General features: G+C 40.9%; 1 protein-coding gene across 1 annotated transcript in view; it reads right to left on the bottom strand.

Moving 5' to 3' along the window:
* Positions 1-14,727, bottom strand: part of st6galnac3 (ST6 (alpha-N-acetyl-neuraminyl-2,3-beta-galactosyl-1,3)-N-acetylgalactosaminide alpha-2,6-sialyltransferase 3) — a 72,623-nt gene that overhangs the window by 32,752 nt on the left and 25,144 nt on the right. The window contains exon 3 of the mRNA XM_058640178.1: positions 10,555-10,964. Within this exon, the coding sequence (XP_058496161.1) occupies positions 10,555-10,964 (410 nt within the window). The remainder of the gene's footprint in view (positions 1-10,554; positions 10,965-14,727) is intronic.

Raw genomic sequence — 14,727 nt, 5'->3', positions numbered from 1 at the left:
GTCCTTCGCACACAAAAGTGCAAATATTTTGGAGCGCAATGCGATTAAGTGAATAAATTATATGGAGCTCCCTTGAAGAAAAAGGTGGCGTGAGTTTGTACAGATGATGAGCTGCTGCTCGGATAAGAAAAAGAAAACAAATACACAATCTACAAATACACATACTCTGGACACAGCTGACACTGAAGAGGAGAGGAGAACTAAGAAGACCGAGACCATGGACTCCCGATTGAAATGATCCAAGGAGGTCCGCTGGTACCCACACGTACGACTCAGCACTCAAAGAATACAAGTGCATACAAATGAGGGCAAACCTCTGGTGAGAAATCAATGCAAGAATGGAATGTGAGATTGAGTATGCGTGCATGGATGTGGATTCTTATTTAGTGTGAATGGAACAGGTACGCACATGCAGAGTGGCTCTCCACGGATTTGGAACATGGAAAGTATGACAACTTGTCCACAGTGGTGCGAGTAAACTGCCGTCTCTGTTTGCCTCCTTACGCACATCACACAGATACTTGGCCCAGACGACCACGTCGTGCTTGTATTTGTGTCAAAATGTTGATGTTAAATAAGTCACGTACTGAAGAAAGTTCAATATCTTTCTTTAGATTGGTTTTACAGCCAATCACAGTGATCTCTCTCATCCAAATGGCCGTCAAACTGTTGGCATGGCGACCCCAAAAAGGTCAGTGCTGCACACGCTGGGATATGGAGGATCATCAACCGCTCCCCTATCAGGGCAGTGTGTCCTCAGCTCCAGGAAAATACTACTTTATCCTCTGTATTCATTCCCTGCATTACACAAGTCTTCTGGCATTGATATGGTCATCAACATCCATGCCATTAGCACAAATGAATTTGTCCCATTTGAAGGCACCAATATTCATGACCTGTTTTCAAGTATGACACAGAATAGGCCACAGAAATTAAAATAAAAGTTAATATATTGTCATTTTGTTCTTTCAGCATTGTTGTAATTTCACATTATGCCAGGGAACATGCTGACGTAGCTTTCTGTCATAGTATGCTATATTTCTATAACCCAGTTGCTAAACTGTGATACAGTTGTGCCTCTGCAGCAGCCATTTTGCAGTTGCCTGGCAGTTCTACTACACCAAGTGTTCCATGCATATAACTTCCCGTGTCACAACCATGAGCTCACACGGTCCATTTGAAGGCAGCACATATCCCGGTCCATATCCCTTCAGTCTCTGCCAGATTGCTTTTCTGTCATGCACGACTGTTATTTGCTTCCCTGTTCTGAACCTGATCATGTTTTTTGACCTTGCCGGTGTTTTAAGATCTTGCCTCTGACGACCTTTTGTGCTTTGTACAACTTCAATGTTTGTGTTTTCGTAAATGTTTACATCTGCCTCTCGAGTGTCCTTTCTTGACAGTTACAAACAACCAATGCTGGTTGTGCACACAAGCGCTATAAACCATTTATGAATACAGTTTTATTTGGAAGAAAAAGCAGAATAACATAAGCTTAAAGGCCAGAGGAGGTGAGGACCAGTCTAAAAAGATTTGGTAGATGAATAAGCCATTATTTTATGATTCCAGGATAGATTTTTTATTTCTTTTTTTACAAAAACAGGAGTAGAAAAATGGTCTAAAAGGTAAAGGTCAATAAGCTCTGCAATATTTGATTTTAATTAGATGCCTGGCCAAGACTGGGAGCGAAAAAAAAACAAGGTTTAGCAGAGAAGATAAGGGCAAAGTAAAGAGATTTCTCCAGAGACAGAGATCAAAACATAGACTTAAGATTCAGAATTACACACAGAACTACTGATTATCATTGATTTTAAAGCTCAATAATCAATTAATCTCACTTGCTGCAATGAATAGTTTAGAGCAGCCTCTTCTCCCTGCTGCACATGTTCACAATAGGGAGTAATCCCATGAAAAGGTCCAATAACCATCGTACTATTAAGCTCCCTGCGACTGCTCGGGCTGTTCTTTCACCACACCGGGTCTCTCCTCTTCTCTTACCATAAAGACGATTTACGGCGCCTCACAAAGAAAAATGTGTTACGACCTTAATATGCAAAAACCTTCTCATTCCAACAACTCAAGGCTTACAGCACACGCTGCCATGATTTTACATTTTCATGTTCATCACACCACATTATGAAGACGGGAAGTGATGCCGCATACAAATCTGAAATCTGAACGGTGTGACAGATGGAATAATGGAGCGATTATTCTTCCTTTAACACATCATACAGTCGGTAATTTGACACATTTACACAATACCAAATCTCCTTGTCCATTCCCGTGCCCCGTCCATGCATCTGAACTCCTCGTGACGCATTCATAATTCAAATCTGAACACGCAGACATGATACAAAATTACATTTTCAGAGGACATCAAAGTCCATAAATTCTTGCCTGAAACTTGTCTTTAGGAAAAGTTTCCCTCACTATCTGATTGATAGTTCTCTGTGCATCCATGAGTGAACTCTGTACAAATGACCTGCGAACAGCTTTTTCCAGACTCAGAGCTAACGTGTGCATTTTGGCTTAAAAAGGAATTCATTGTTCAAAAACATGTGCCCTGACCTTGAACTTTGTACAAGTACATGCCTCGTATATATATATATATATATATATATGTATATATGTGTATATATATATATATATACACACATACATATATATATATATATATATATATATATATATATATATATATATATATATATATATATATATATATATATGAAAAATGTCACATGGTAACTTCTCTGCTGTGCTGTAGTGCTGTATAAATAAAACCCACTTTTCAAGTGAAAAAAACCAACCTAACTGTCGGGTCTCTTGGTATTAGAATGATGTGTCAATGCATCTAAAAGTCAAACAAACTGTGAAGCAGTGCCGCGGTACATTGGCTGATTGAAAAGAATCCAAAAGCTGGTGTTTGTCAGGCAAAGCAAACAGCTGAATTATTGTTTGTCGCCGGCTGAGAAACTCAAACGCGCATCGCTCTATTTGGGGCGATGAGGACTTGACAATTTTAGAAGCAGATTTTAATATCGCTGCCAAGAGGTGATTGCTTCCCTTTTTCACACAGCGTTATATGACTATAATCTGAAGCGACTGCTTCACATCCAATTTAGAGCTGAACATATACCAACACATCAGTGACAGGATGCATTACTGCTGATGCTGCACTCATCCTTCTGTCTTAGGACACTGATAGAAGATCCATCTTATTCTGGCTCACCACTGATGTGCATTTTAAAATGTAGCCTACTTTGCAGATTATTTGACTGTGATACTGCAGTACAGCGAGCGTAAAGAAGGGACTCTTCTTTCTTTTTTTCCCTCCATAAACATCAGAAAAAAAGCTTCATCTTCTAAGTCAGAAGGTGTTAGCAGATCTAGGAGACATGTATATACAGAGAGGGAGCAACTTATCTGCACTGTCAGGAGACTTGGCATTCAGAACCTGCCGCAGTTAAAATGTCAAACACCGACCAGGGAAAAGAAGCGGGAGCGAGACTGAGAGGAGGAGGAGGAGGAGGAGGAGGAGGAGGAGGAGGAGCAGGAGAAGGAGGACAGCCAAGTGGTAAAAATTTACAGAGGTGAAACTCTCATGCCTGACCACGGCGCTCCACATCTCATGCACTCTGATGCTCTCACCTTCATGCCAAAACACAACACACAGGTATCTCTCTCTCTCTCTCTCTCTCATTCATGCATAGCCACATACTAAACCCTTGCTTTAATATCATGTCATTTCCTGAAGAATTACCCAAACCATACTTGCCTCTACAGGGCCTTTGTCTGTAATTGGACGAACTGTCCCCACTTAACTGGTCTCTCACACACAGGTTTACACAGTATTCTTAGGACACCGCCTAACCAAAAACATGAGAACCACAAGTTGAGAACAAAGGCTGATTTTTTTCACAGCATTACGAGGACATTTCTGTGTGTTTTACCTCGGTGATGCATTTTTATTTCTTTGTGTGTTTTATGGAGAATGTGTTGATGCTGTGAGGAAAAAACATGATCTTTTTCTAACCCTGACCAATGCCTCTTCTCCCTCTTCATCCTCCACATGAGGGTCGCAGGGGTCGCTGGTGCCAATCCCAGCTGACATAGAGCGAAAAGGGTGGTCCATCATAGGGCCATGTAGAGACAAACAACCATCCACTCTCACATTCACAGTCAATTTAGAGTGTCCAATTTGTCTAATCCCCAAATCTGCCTGTCTTTGGAGAAGAAATGGCTGTTCTTTTTAAATGTACATACATATATTAGAGATTGTCAACTTCACAATCAAAAGACAAGAACAAAAGTGTCTCACAACCGTAAGAACACCATCCTACAGATAACCCAGCCTAATCCAGACATGTACACACCTGCCTTTCTCAGTCGGTAGAAATCTAAGTTGTCCATTAAAACATCCAGAATTTCTTTACCCTTCGGCTGTGCGTTAAAGCATGGCACCGCAGCATGGACCTCCTCGGACGGCGCGCGTGGTTGGTCGATTGACAAAGCCAGGTCTACGTCCTCAGCATCAGTTCTACACTGTTTTATATTCACAAAGAGCATCGTATCCACCGTCTCCGGCTGAATTCACACACAGCTGCACTACATCACTTTTGTCATTGCTATTTTTAGAACTGTGTGCCTTATTCGCTGTGTTGGTGACCACTGAGCTACAGTTACACTCTCAAGGAATCAAGAGTGCAGCTCATTCACCATGGAAGAGTAGATTTCACCAGGTGGTCTTACAGTATTTTGATATTTTAGCATAATTACATGCCGACATGAAGCCTGTGACCGTCCTCTCTCTAACAGACACAGGGAATACAATTATCTGTACTTCCAACAGCCATCCTCAGAGAATCATTACATCATTAGGCTTTAAATGCAATTATACTCTAAAGAAGACAGATTTTTGCCTTCAGCCTCTGACACACACTTCATTTTGTTTAAGAACAAAGAAAACAAAGGTTCTGATCACTTCCTCAGCTGCTCGCAGACCCTGATGACTTTTTGCTCTTCTGAAATGACCTGTAGAGTAACCACCGAGAGCGCCAGTGTTTCCCGTGGCTTCATTTAACGCAGCGACTCCGTGGCAATTACAAGCTTTCAGCGCAAAAACGTTAAGTCATTACATGCTTGCCTTCAAAAAGAAAGAAAAAAAAACTGGGTTCGGATAGAGAGCAACTGCTCAGTGCTGATTAGTAATGCTATTGTACGTATGTGTGTGAAGTGACTCCGTGTGGAGAGAGACACAGAGCGTCTCTTTTCTCTTTTAACAACGTGTCATGAAAAGCATGAAATTAAAATTTTGTGGCAATGCTGCAGCAAACACCGTTCCAATCTCCCACATGAGCCGACAGCAGTGATTCTGTGATGCGCAGATTCGTCTTCTGTCGACATCCAATACACGAAGCAATTACAGACACAGTCACACACTTTGCACCCGGTAAACAAGACAGTACACAGGTGCGGATACATTTGACATTGAAGCCAGTGTCTACTCTCAATCGCACCGTGACACAGATTTCATCAACAGAGTTCAGTGATTGGTGCTTTATACAGTCTGACTTGGATACCAGGGGCACGTATACAGTCATACAAAGTGGACGGCCCGGAGATTATGAAGCATGATTACATAGCAGTGACATCCACACTAATAGAAAGAGATTAAAATAATACTCTGAGGCCCCAAGAGAGCGGAGCATCTGCCACATAGTCCAGCTATGATTAGACTAACTCATCCCTAATGATAAATTATAGATGAGAAATCCATTTTTGGTTCCGGCCACTGGCATCATCTAGCTGTAATTTTGTTTGTTGTTTACGTCACTGCTCTGGGTAAACATCCTGCCAATGAGGTAAAACACATCAGGTTTGCTTTTAGCAAGATAAAGGGGAAAAACTACTCAACAGATTTTCATGAAATGTTTTGGAAGGATTCATTATAATCAATTGGATTCTGGGCCAAACCAGATTAAAGGGGTTGGATCCACATGTTGACTTGGCGATGAAGGTAGACGGAATTTAATTAGCCTTTTTTTTAATGAAGCCGAACATGAACGGAGACATCAAGTAAACATCAGGCAGATAAAAACTCAATTATACAAAATAACACACAGTACCACAGCTTTAGGTTGTGGTGGACGTATGGGCTTTACCACCAAGGAGGTTGTTTATGTCAGTATGTGTCTGTGTGTGAGCAGCATCACTTTAAAAAGTAGGAAGAAATGATTTGTGGTGATCTGGACACAAAACGAGCACAAAGCACAATGAATTCCCTCCGAATATTGCAGTGAATGAGTTTCAATTGTAGCTTCCTCTGGAGATATACAGTATATCCATATGTGGAGGACACATAATGGTGTCCTCTGACTGCACAATTTGATGTTAAAGTGCTGTATGTGCATCAAATGATGTATAGGATAGCATTTCTGGCAACAGAGTGAAATCTGGAGAATGTATGTGTCGGCTCCAGCTCCCCACAACCTCATGTGGAGGATAAAGCGGAGGATAGGCGATGAATTAAAGAATGTAAGTGTAAGTGTGACTCTTCCGTGGGCACGACAAGATGGCGTGACCGTGATATTGCAGTTCCCGGCGCGGCTTGCAGAGCAGATTGTTCTGAAATAAAAGTGCCACATTAACCTTCATGGTTCAACTGAATTTTCTAAAAGGTTACAGCAGATAAATAATCCCGATTGGACGGAATGGGGAACACCGTTCTGCAGGAATGCTGTTGTTTTATTCACCGCCACACAAACACAAACTCTGGCACATACACATGTACTGAACGAGCAGTTGGCTGGGAAGCAGAGACCCTGGTCACGCAGGCCCAGGTGGCAGTGCTGTAAAGTGACAATGTGATTTAAGTCCTGTGTCATTGTACGGTCTGTTATCTACCGCCGCTAACAGGGCCACGCCGATTTCGTCCGACAGCCAACAACTGCAGCTCAGGAGGTAGTGCTGATAACGGAGAGGTTCAGCTTGTGCAACTTCCAGGTGCAGTGTGCAATTACACGACTTTAAGCTGCTGTCAAATATACATCTATGGCTCAACACAGACATTTCATTGTCTTCTTATCTCGACTTTTTCTCTGCTTACTACTTACTCACGAGATTATTTCCTCCTGTCTATGGTTCATGCGTTGTAGGGCAATAGAGGAACGATCGTCGGGCTGCAACAAACGATTATTTTCATAATCAATGAATCTGTCGGTTATTTTCTCCATTAATAGATTAATCGTTTGGTCCATAACATATTAGAAAACCTAAAAAATGTTGATTGGTGTTCGTCAAACCTGGAAATGAGGATGATCTCAAATGTCTTGTTTTGATTCACTTTTAATGATTTCATTGTTATCCAGAGCAAAGAAATCAAGAAAATACTCGCATTTTAGAAGCTTAAACAAATGGGAATCTTGTTTTAATCATGAAAAAGCTTCAAACCGATTACTCTATTATCAAAATAGTTGTCGAATCGACTACTTATTTGGTCTGTAAGATGTCAGAAAGTCTTTCATCTATGTTTACCAAACCTGGAAATAATGATGCTCTTGAATAAATATTCTTTATTACATGGAGCATGGAAACCAGAAAATATTCACCTTTAAGAAAAATCAGAGAGCTTGTTTTAATTATTTTAAAAAAAACAACAACAACAAAAAAATAACCGTTACAGCCCTAAATGATCGGAGAGGACGAAGACGTGGAAAACGACAAAACTCTCTGGCGATATTAGAATCAGGACGTCAAAGTGACCTTGGGCATCAAGATAAATCTTTCTCCAAACACTGGTGATGTTTTTGAAGATCTACTTATTTCCAGGTTGACATTACACATACACATTTTAATAGTATGATGACTTTGCAATAGACATACAAGGGACTTATTGTTTTTGTTCTTTCATAAATCATTTTCCCATGATTCCTCAATCACACTGACTTCAGAGGAACATTTCACAGAGAGAACATTGTTACTGTTTCCCCCCAAAAGACTTTCAGTGAGGTTCTGATATGTTAGTGGAGCTGTTTTCACTAAAACATCCATTTTCATTTTCTTCCAGCTCCATAAGGAATGTATTGCATTGCATGCAACAATAGAAACTGACCTCATGTCACACCACATGCCAATTGTAAGCCGATTTGTTTATTCACTAAATATGTAACAAAAAAACAAAAAGGTCATGAAGCATACTGTGAAATGCTTAACACTGACCTATTGATGTGCTCTTCACTAGTCAGTATCCATTAAAATATGACAATGAGCATTTTTGTGTGTTTCCATCCGCTGCTGTTAAGTGAATATTGGGATTTAGTTGACTGAGATAAGCCGTCGGTGCAAAGCTTCTAACTCAAAGCTCAGCTGCCCACATCAGCCTCCATAGAGCACGTCAGCACCGTCCTCCAACAACCTGTCACATAACAAATACAATGCAAGATCCTGCTTCTCACCTTCAAAACTCTCCACAATCTTTCCCCCTCCTACTCATCTGACCTCCTTCATCCTCTCACTCCTTCTCACTGATGATCTCTCAGATCATCAGCTGCCCTCCAACTCACTACACCCTCTGCCTGTCTTGTTACCATGGGCTTTCAGCCACTCTGCCCCCCGCCTCTCTCCCACACGACATCCACAACATTGACTCCCTTCACACCTTTAAATCCAGACTCAAGACACTCCCCCTCTATGTTACCTACCTGATTTTTAAGTTTTTAGCTTTGAATGTTGTATTTTTACGGCTTAAATTAAATGGATTATTATTATTATTCCTTTATTCGCTGAATCTCTTTCTATTCCCACGTAAAACGTTTGTACAATATTCAAATTTTCTGTGTTACTAGGGATGTCCCGATACAACGTTTTCACTTCCGATAAGATACCGATATTGCAGCCTTGAGTATTGGCCGATACTGAATGGACTGCTTGTATCGGAGTGCTTATATCAGAGATTTTAGAGGCAGTCCGATATAATCCGATACTCAATATCGGACCGATATCCAATATCATTATCGGATCGGGACATGCCTATGTGTTACTAATCAATATTACATATTAAGAAGGGCTAATAGGAACCTGACTACTGTGGCACCATCTTCACCCTTCTTCCACCTTAAGGCGGAGTCTCGTTAAGTTTCCTTTTCACACCGTCTTGAATTGATAGAGCTTCCTGACCAACCCTTTAGATTCAGTTTTGAATTACTGCCTCGGGATTGTCCCACACACCATATGTCACCCAGCGACCGGTGAACACACAAACAAATGACAGGGTCAAGGCCAAACGAGCAGCTCTGGGAGAGTGTTTTGAAAGTGTGTCTTGTTGTTGAGAGACGTGTTTTGTGCGGGATAGGACGGAGAACGCGAGATTTACGTTGTCGTGTTGCACTGCCCTTGACAAACATACACAACATGGCTAAGTTATATTAAAATCTACTGGTTTCAGACAGAAATACCGTCGCACACCGGCAGAGACAGACACACAGAGACAATCCTCTAGACGCTCATCTCATATTCATTAGCTGTGGTTCATTGTTACACACTAACTTTGCTCTCTGTTACTAATCAGTAATGACTGAAGCACTGCATTAGAGAATTATGTCCTTTAATAGGATTCTTCTCCCCAAGCATCCCTCCCTAATCCCATGTCTCTGTCTGTGCTTCCTGGATGTTCGGAAAAGCTGAGCCAAGCTGAACACAGACACTCTACATGAAATTCAGTGTTAACCCTTGTGAGACAATGGAGCTGAAACGGAATGAATGTTGCACCTATTACCGTGCATGCTAATCTCCTTAAGATGTTAAAAGAGGTCTTGAGGACACGTAGGAGAGTCAGGCATGTGAAGCGCTTTGAAAAATGAGCGGAGGTTCGCCTGGGAAATGAGGTTCATCCTAAACAATGGAGGGACTGAAGCCTGGCTCTCATAGTCATTAACCTGTCATTATCTTTGGGAAATGACAAAAGAAGGAAAGAGCAGATGGGTCCGTCTTTAAATGCTGTTGTAGAGTATTCTGTAGCGAACATCTCCAACAAACAGCCCTGGTAGACTATAATAAAATCAATCATCAGTGACTTCTTTTCCTTATCTGCAGCTTAAACCATTTCACAAGTTTGCCAAGACGCTGTTAGAGCAGTTGTGAGTCCAGCTGCTACTAAGGGTTTTTAGCGAGACTGCCAGAATCGTGGTGCCTCATTAGCCAGATTTTCCCCAGACCAGCATTTTGCTGATGTCAATAACCCAGGCAGCGCAATTTTGAAGGCTCCACATTAAAGCTTCTTTTTAAAAGACTGTCTCCAGTGCTGTGTAGAGCCTCTTGAGAGGGCACGTTAAGTAAGTTACTTTGATAACGCCTCATGAAAGGGAGGATGTGAGACAAGGAAAGCCCAGAGCGCTGGGCAGACCATCAGCAATGATGAGGTCGATATTATAGCAGAGAACAGCAGAGAGAACGGCGAAGGACTGAGTGTTGAATTTGTCAGTAATAAAGACTGAGTTCTTTTGAGAGATCTAATCATGCTGTGGCAAAAACAAAAGGAAGACCGTCTTCACTCACCTGTCTTTGCCTGTCTCCTTCTTGAAGACCGTGTCACAGTAGTTCATCCTTTCCTCTGTGGTGATGTAGATGCGTGCATGCGGGTAGTTCTCCACAGCCTGACGCAGCATGTTGTACACAATTCCCTTCCCATCCTTCCTCATGTTTCTCAGCGGCCCCCACACAACATAGATGGTGTCATTGCCCTGCCCAAAGAAGTACTGGGGTTTCTGCAGCAGCAGGGGGACACTCGTATGGGAGACGACTCTCAGCGTCGTCCGGTGGCCCACATCGTGCTCAAATCCCCGAGTCGGCGCGTTGTTCATCCTCCAGATGCAGGGAGAACGATCGATCTGTGGGCCAGCGCTTTGCCCCAACATCTGGCCAGAGCTGGACACAATGCTGCAGAGATCACAGTGCAGCTTCAGGGGCTAGAGGACAGAGAGACACAAGTGATTATTATAATTATTATTATTATTATTATGATAATTATCATTGTTATTATTATCATTAGAATTTTGCAGGTAAGTTTGCATGTTCTCCCTGTGTGTGTGTGGGGATTTTCTCCAGGTTCTCCAGTTTCCTCCCATAGTCCAAAAACATGCAATATGGGGGATTAGGTAAATTGGAAATTGACCATAGGTGTGAGAGTGGATGGTTGTCCCTGTGATGGACTGGCGATCTGTCCGGGGTGTACCCCCTGTCTATGGCACAGCACCCCCCCATGACCCTCATGTGGAGGATAAAGCGGTAGAAGATGGATGGATGGATTTTGCAGGCCTTAGTGGTGGTGTTATACTAAACTGTGTGATGCAATTAAGTTGTATGAGCTGTTCTGGAACAAAGTCCCTTAATTAGTTGTTGGCATAATACAATAACTGTATATCAGAGCAAAATAAACATTTTCTTTGAACATTTCCAGCTCCAGCTGGCGTCTCTCATATCTCGTCAATGCAGTAAGACATTTATTTATTTACTTTTCTCCATTTTAAAACTACAGCCTGCGCTGAGCTACTAAGTTGTGTCCCAGTGGTTGTTCTGGCACAAGCATTCACTGAATTTGACACAAAAACAAATGACTTTAGCAACTGTTTGATTGCTTGATAAAAAAAGGTTTTGAGGCTGGGTTGACAGGATTGTGATAAGGATTTGCTGGGCAGCAGCAGGATGAATTAAGCCTCCAAATGAGTCTGTTGCATAGCAACTGAATTACACTATATGGTATCCTCTTTCGATGGAACTATCTCTTTGCAAACCAACGCTTTCTGAAAACATAACATGTATGTTAATAAGACAGCAGCAAAGCATCTAAAAGGATCTGGACAAAGACGCAGTTTCTTCTGCTTGGTGCTTCCTTGGTGGAGCCTCTCATCTACGATGCTGGTAAAAACTTGACTGAATGTTATGGTTAAATTAATAACTATTTACTTAAGACACGGGGGGAGCTGTGCCAATCTCAGCTGACATGGGCGGGGTCACACCCTGGACAGTTCGCCAGTCCATCGCAGGGAGACGTAAAGAGACAAACAACCATTCAACCATTCAACCATTCACTCTCACTGTCAGTGTAACTAATCCCCATATTGCATGTTTTTGGACCATGGAAACTCCATGCAGAAAGACCCTTGTTCCAACTGGGGCTCAAACCCGGGTCGTTTTGCCGCAAAGGCAAGAGTGCTAACCACTACACCAACCGTGTGGCCCATGTCATAAAATAAATGGTCAAATATGTACAGTTATATTGACATTTCATTACTAAAGGTGCGGTAGAACGCGATCAGCTATATGACTAGTTTGTTCAGAATTAACTGATCTCTATGAGACAGCACAGTATAGCTTTTTTTACTGCGGTGAGTGAGACGTTGATTTGATAAAAGGCAAAATAACTGCGTCTGAAATGAGCTTCCCCCTGTTTCAAAGACCAGCAACCGCCACGGGAGTATTCGTAGTAAGTTAACTTAATTACATTTCAATTAAGATTTTTTTAATGCTGAATAATAACCCCTGAATGTGGTTTTCCAAGATACTTCCCCTCGTGTTTCTTATGGTGTTTTACTTTGTAATATACTTTATATGAGTGCAATAATATTAAAGTGAGGTTCTGGCGAACCAATTTGTGTGATCAGAACATAAAATAAAATGCATTTGGTAATAAGCTATAAAGAATATTCGTTGATGTTTTACAGCCCTTTATAATTTTCTTTTATTTCCTGAGATGAATGTCACCGTGCCAAGAACTAACATTGATTAGGTTAATTAAATATGGAACCTCAGAGTTACAGCAGCAGAGACGTAGCTCAACAATGCAGAGCAGAGAACTGAGGAGGTTACGTCATTTATCTTAATGTTAATTATATTCCACTGCAGTCGGGGGATTTGCTGGGCCCTTCTGTGCTACGCTTTGTTGAAACAAATGAGAGATTTATCTAATAACGGCTTGATGAGATTGAACTTGCTTAATTGGATGCGTTAGGAAAAAGAATGCCTCGTGTCAGGACAAGGTCTTGTTTGATCATTTGTTAAATGGAGAGTAACTGTAATGTCACTGGTGTGAATAAAAGTGAGGACTGAACTTAACTAGTTATTTTTTTAACTTGTAATTGCAGTTTGAAACAAGGCAATTAGCAAATCGCTATGGCTGGAAATTAGAACGTATGTAATACAAGACAAGTCCTGCAGCATATTTATTTCTAAAATTTAAACAGTCGTCAAGTTTTTTGTAATAATTCGATTATTCTCTGCCAATTAAAATGTAATATATGTGCAGAAAAAAAAAGAAACTGAATTCACCTTTTTTATGTCCAAATTGGGGCTTCTTATCTGAGAAGTCAGAAATTAATGAAGCATAACATTCAGCCACTAAAACTATTTTTTCTGTTCAGGAATGCAGAAAGAAAGTAAATAACTATAATTTGACATGTTAATCAAGAAACAGTAATGTGCTTTAATATTTTTTCTGGTTTTCTTTTGTAAAACAGTAAATTTAAAAATGAATGGATTATAATAATTACATATATAGCCTATATGCAGTGCTCTCCTATAGTGAGGCCAATTCCTTTTTTTTTTTGCCATAGACTGAAAACATGTGATTGGGTAGGATAGGTTCTGCATGTGCAGAACCTATCCTAACTTCTAAATGCAGTCTTCTAAATGCAGACTGCATTTAGAAGTGGAATCAACATGAAAACCAGAGAGCTGTCTATGGGTGAAAAACAAGCAATTGTGAATTTGAGAGAAGATGGGAAATCAATCAGAGCCATTACACAAAAACTGGCCATAACCACTACAACCATTTGGAATGTCCTGAAGAAGAAAGAAACCACTGGTGTCGAACAGGTAGACCAAGGAAAACATCAGCAGTTAATGACAGAAACATTGTGAGAGCTGTAAAGAAAGACCCTTAAAAAACTTAATCAACCTAAAACCTTCCACTTCTTGCCCCTGATGAACTCCTTTGTGTGTTTGGGCTCGTTATCTTGCTGCATGATGAAGGATCTCCCGATCAGTTTGGTTGCATTTTTCTTTAAATTGACAGATAAAATGGTTCATCTTTTGATGTCAAACCCACATGTTTTCAGTCTATGGCAAAAATAAAGGAATTGGGCTCACTATAGGAGAGCACTATACATATATACTCTATATAGTCAGACTAGAATTGAGCTGCCGACAAAAAGCCCATGAATATTACATTCTGTAAATCAATAAAATGTTATGGCCCCCACTCAACTGTGATTCACATTTCAGTTTCATATTCACGACGGAGCCGTTTCAGCGTGACTCGCTGTAATCGTACACAGAGTGTTTTTTATAATCCCAATAAATGTGGCTCTCTCTGATAAGTACAAAATCACTCAGCAAAGTCTCACATTTTAATGCCCAAGAGTGTTCAAAATAAAGTGGGTTATTTACAAAAAAAATTCCGGGGACATGGTCCTCATTAAATAACAGCTACGGGATGTGAACTTCACCCCGGTGTTTACTAAAATGCTCTTAACGCGATTAATTAATGAGCAAGAATTGTTACATCAAAGTCGCAGTATTTATCTACGGGTACGTAGAAATCCCAATGTTTAAAAATGAATTGATTAGCTGTAGCTGTCTGCATGGTCAGAATGATTCATTACAAATGCCCCCTTTGGGGCAGAACCATTGAACTACAGGCAAGAAAAATTAAGTTTATGTGTGGGAAAGATT

Source organism: Solea solea, chromosome 1, assembly GCF_958295425.1.
Source record: "Solea solea chromosome 1, fSolSol10.1, whole genome shotgun sequence".
Classification (NCBI taxonomy): Eukaryota; Metazoa; Chordata; class Actinopteri; order Pleuronectiformes; family Soleidae; genus Solea; species Solea solea.
Note: the sequence above shows the minus strand (reverse complement) of the source record. Positions and strands in the feature narration are given on the sequence as shown.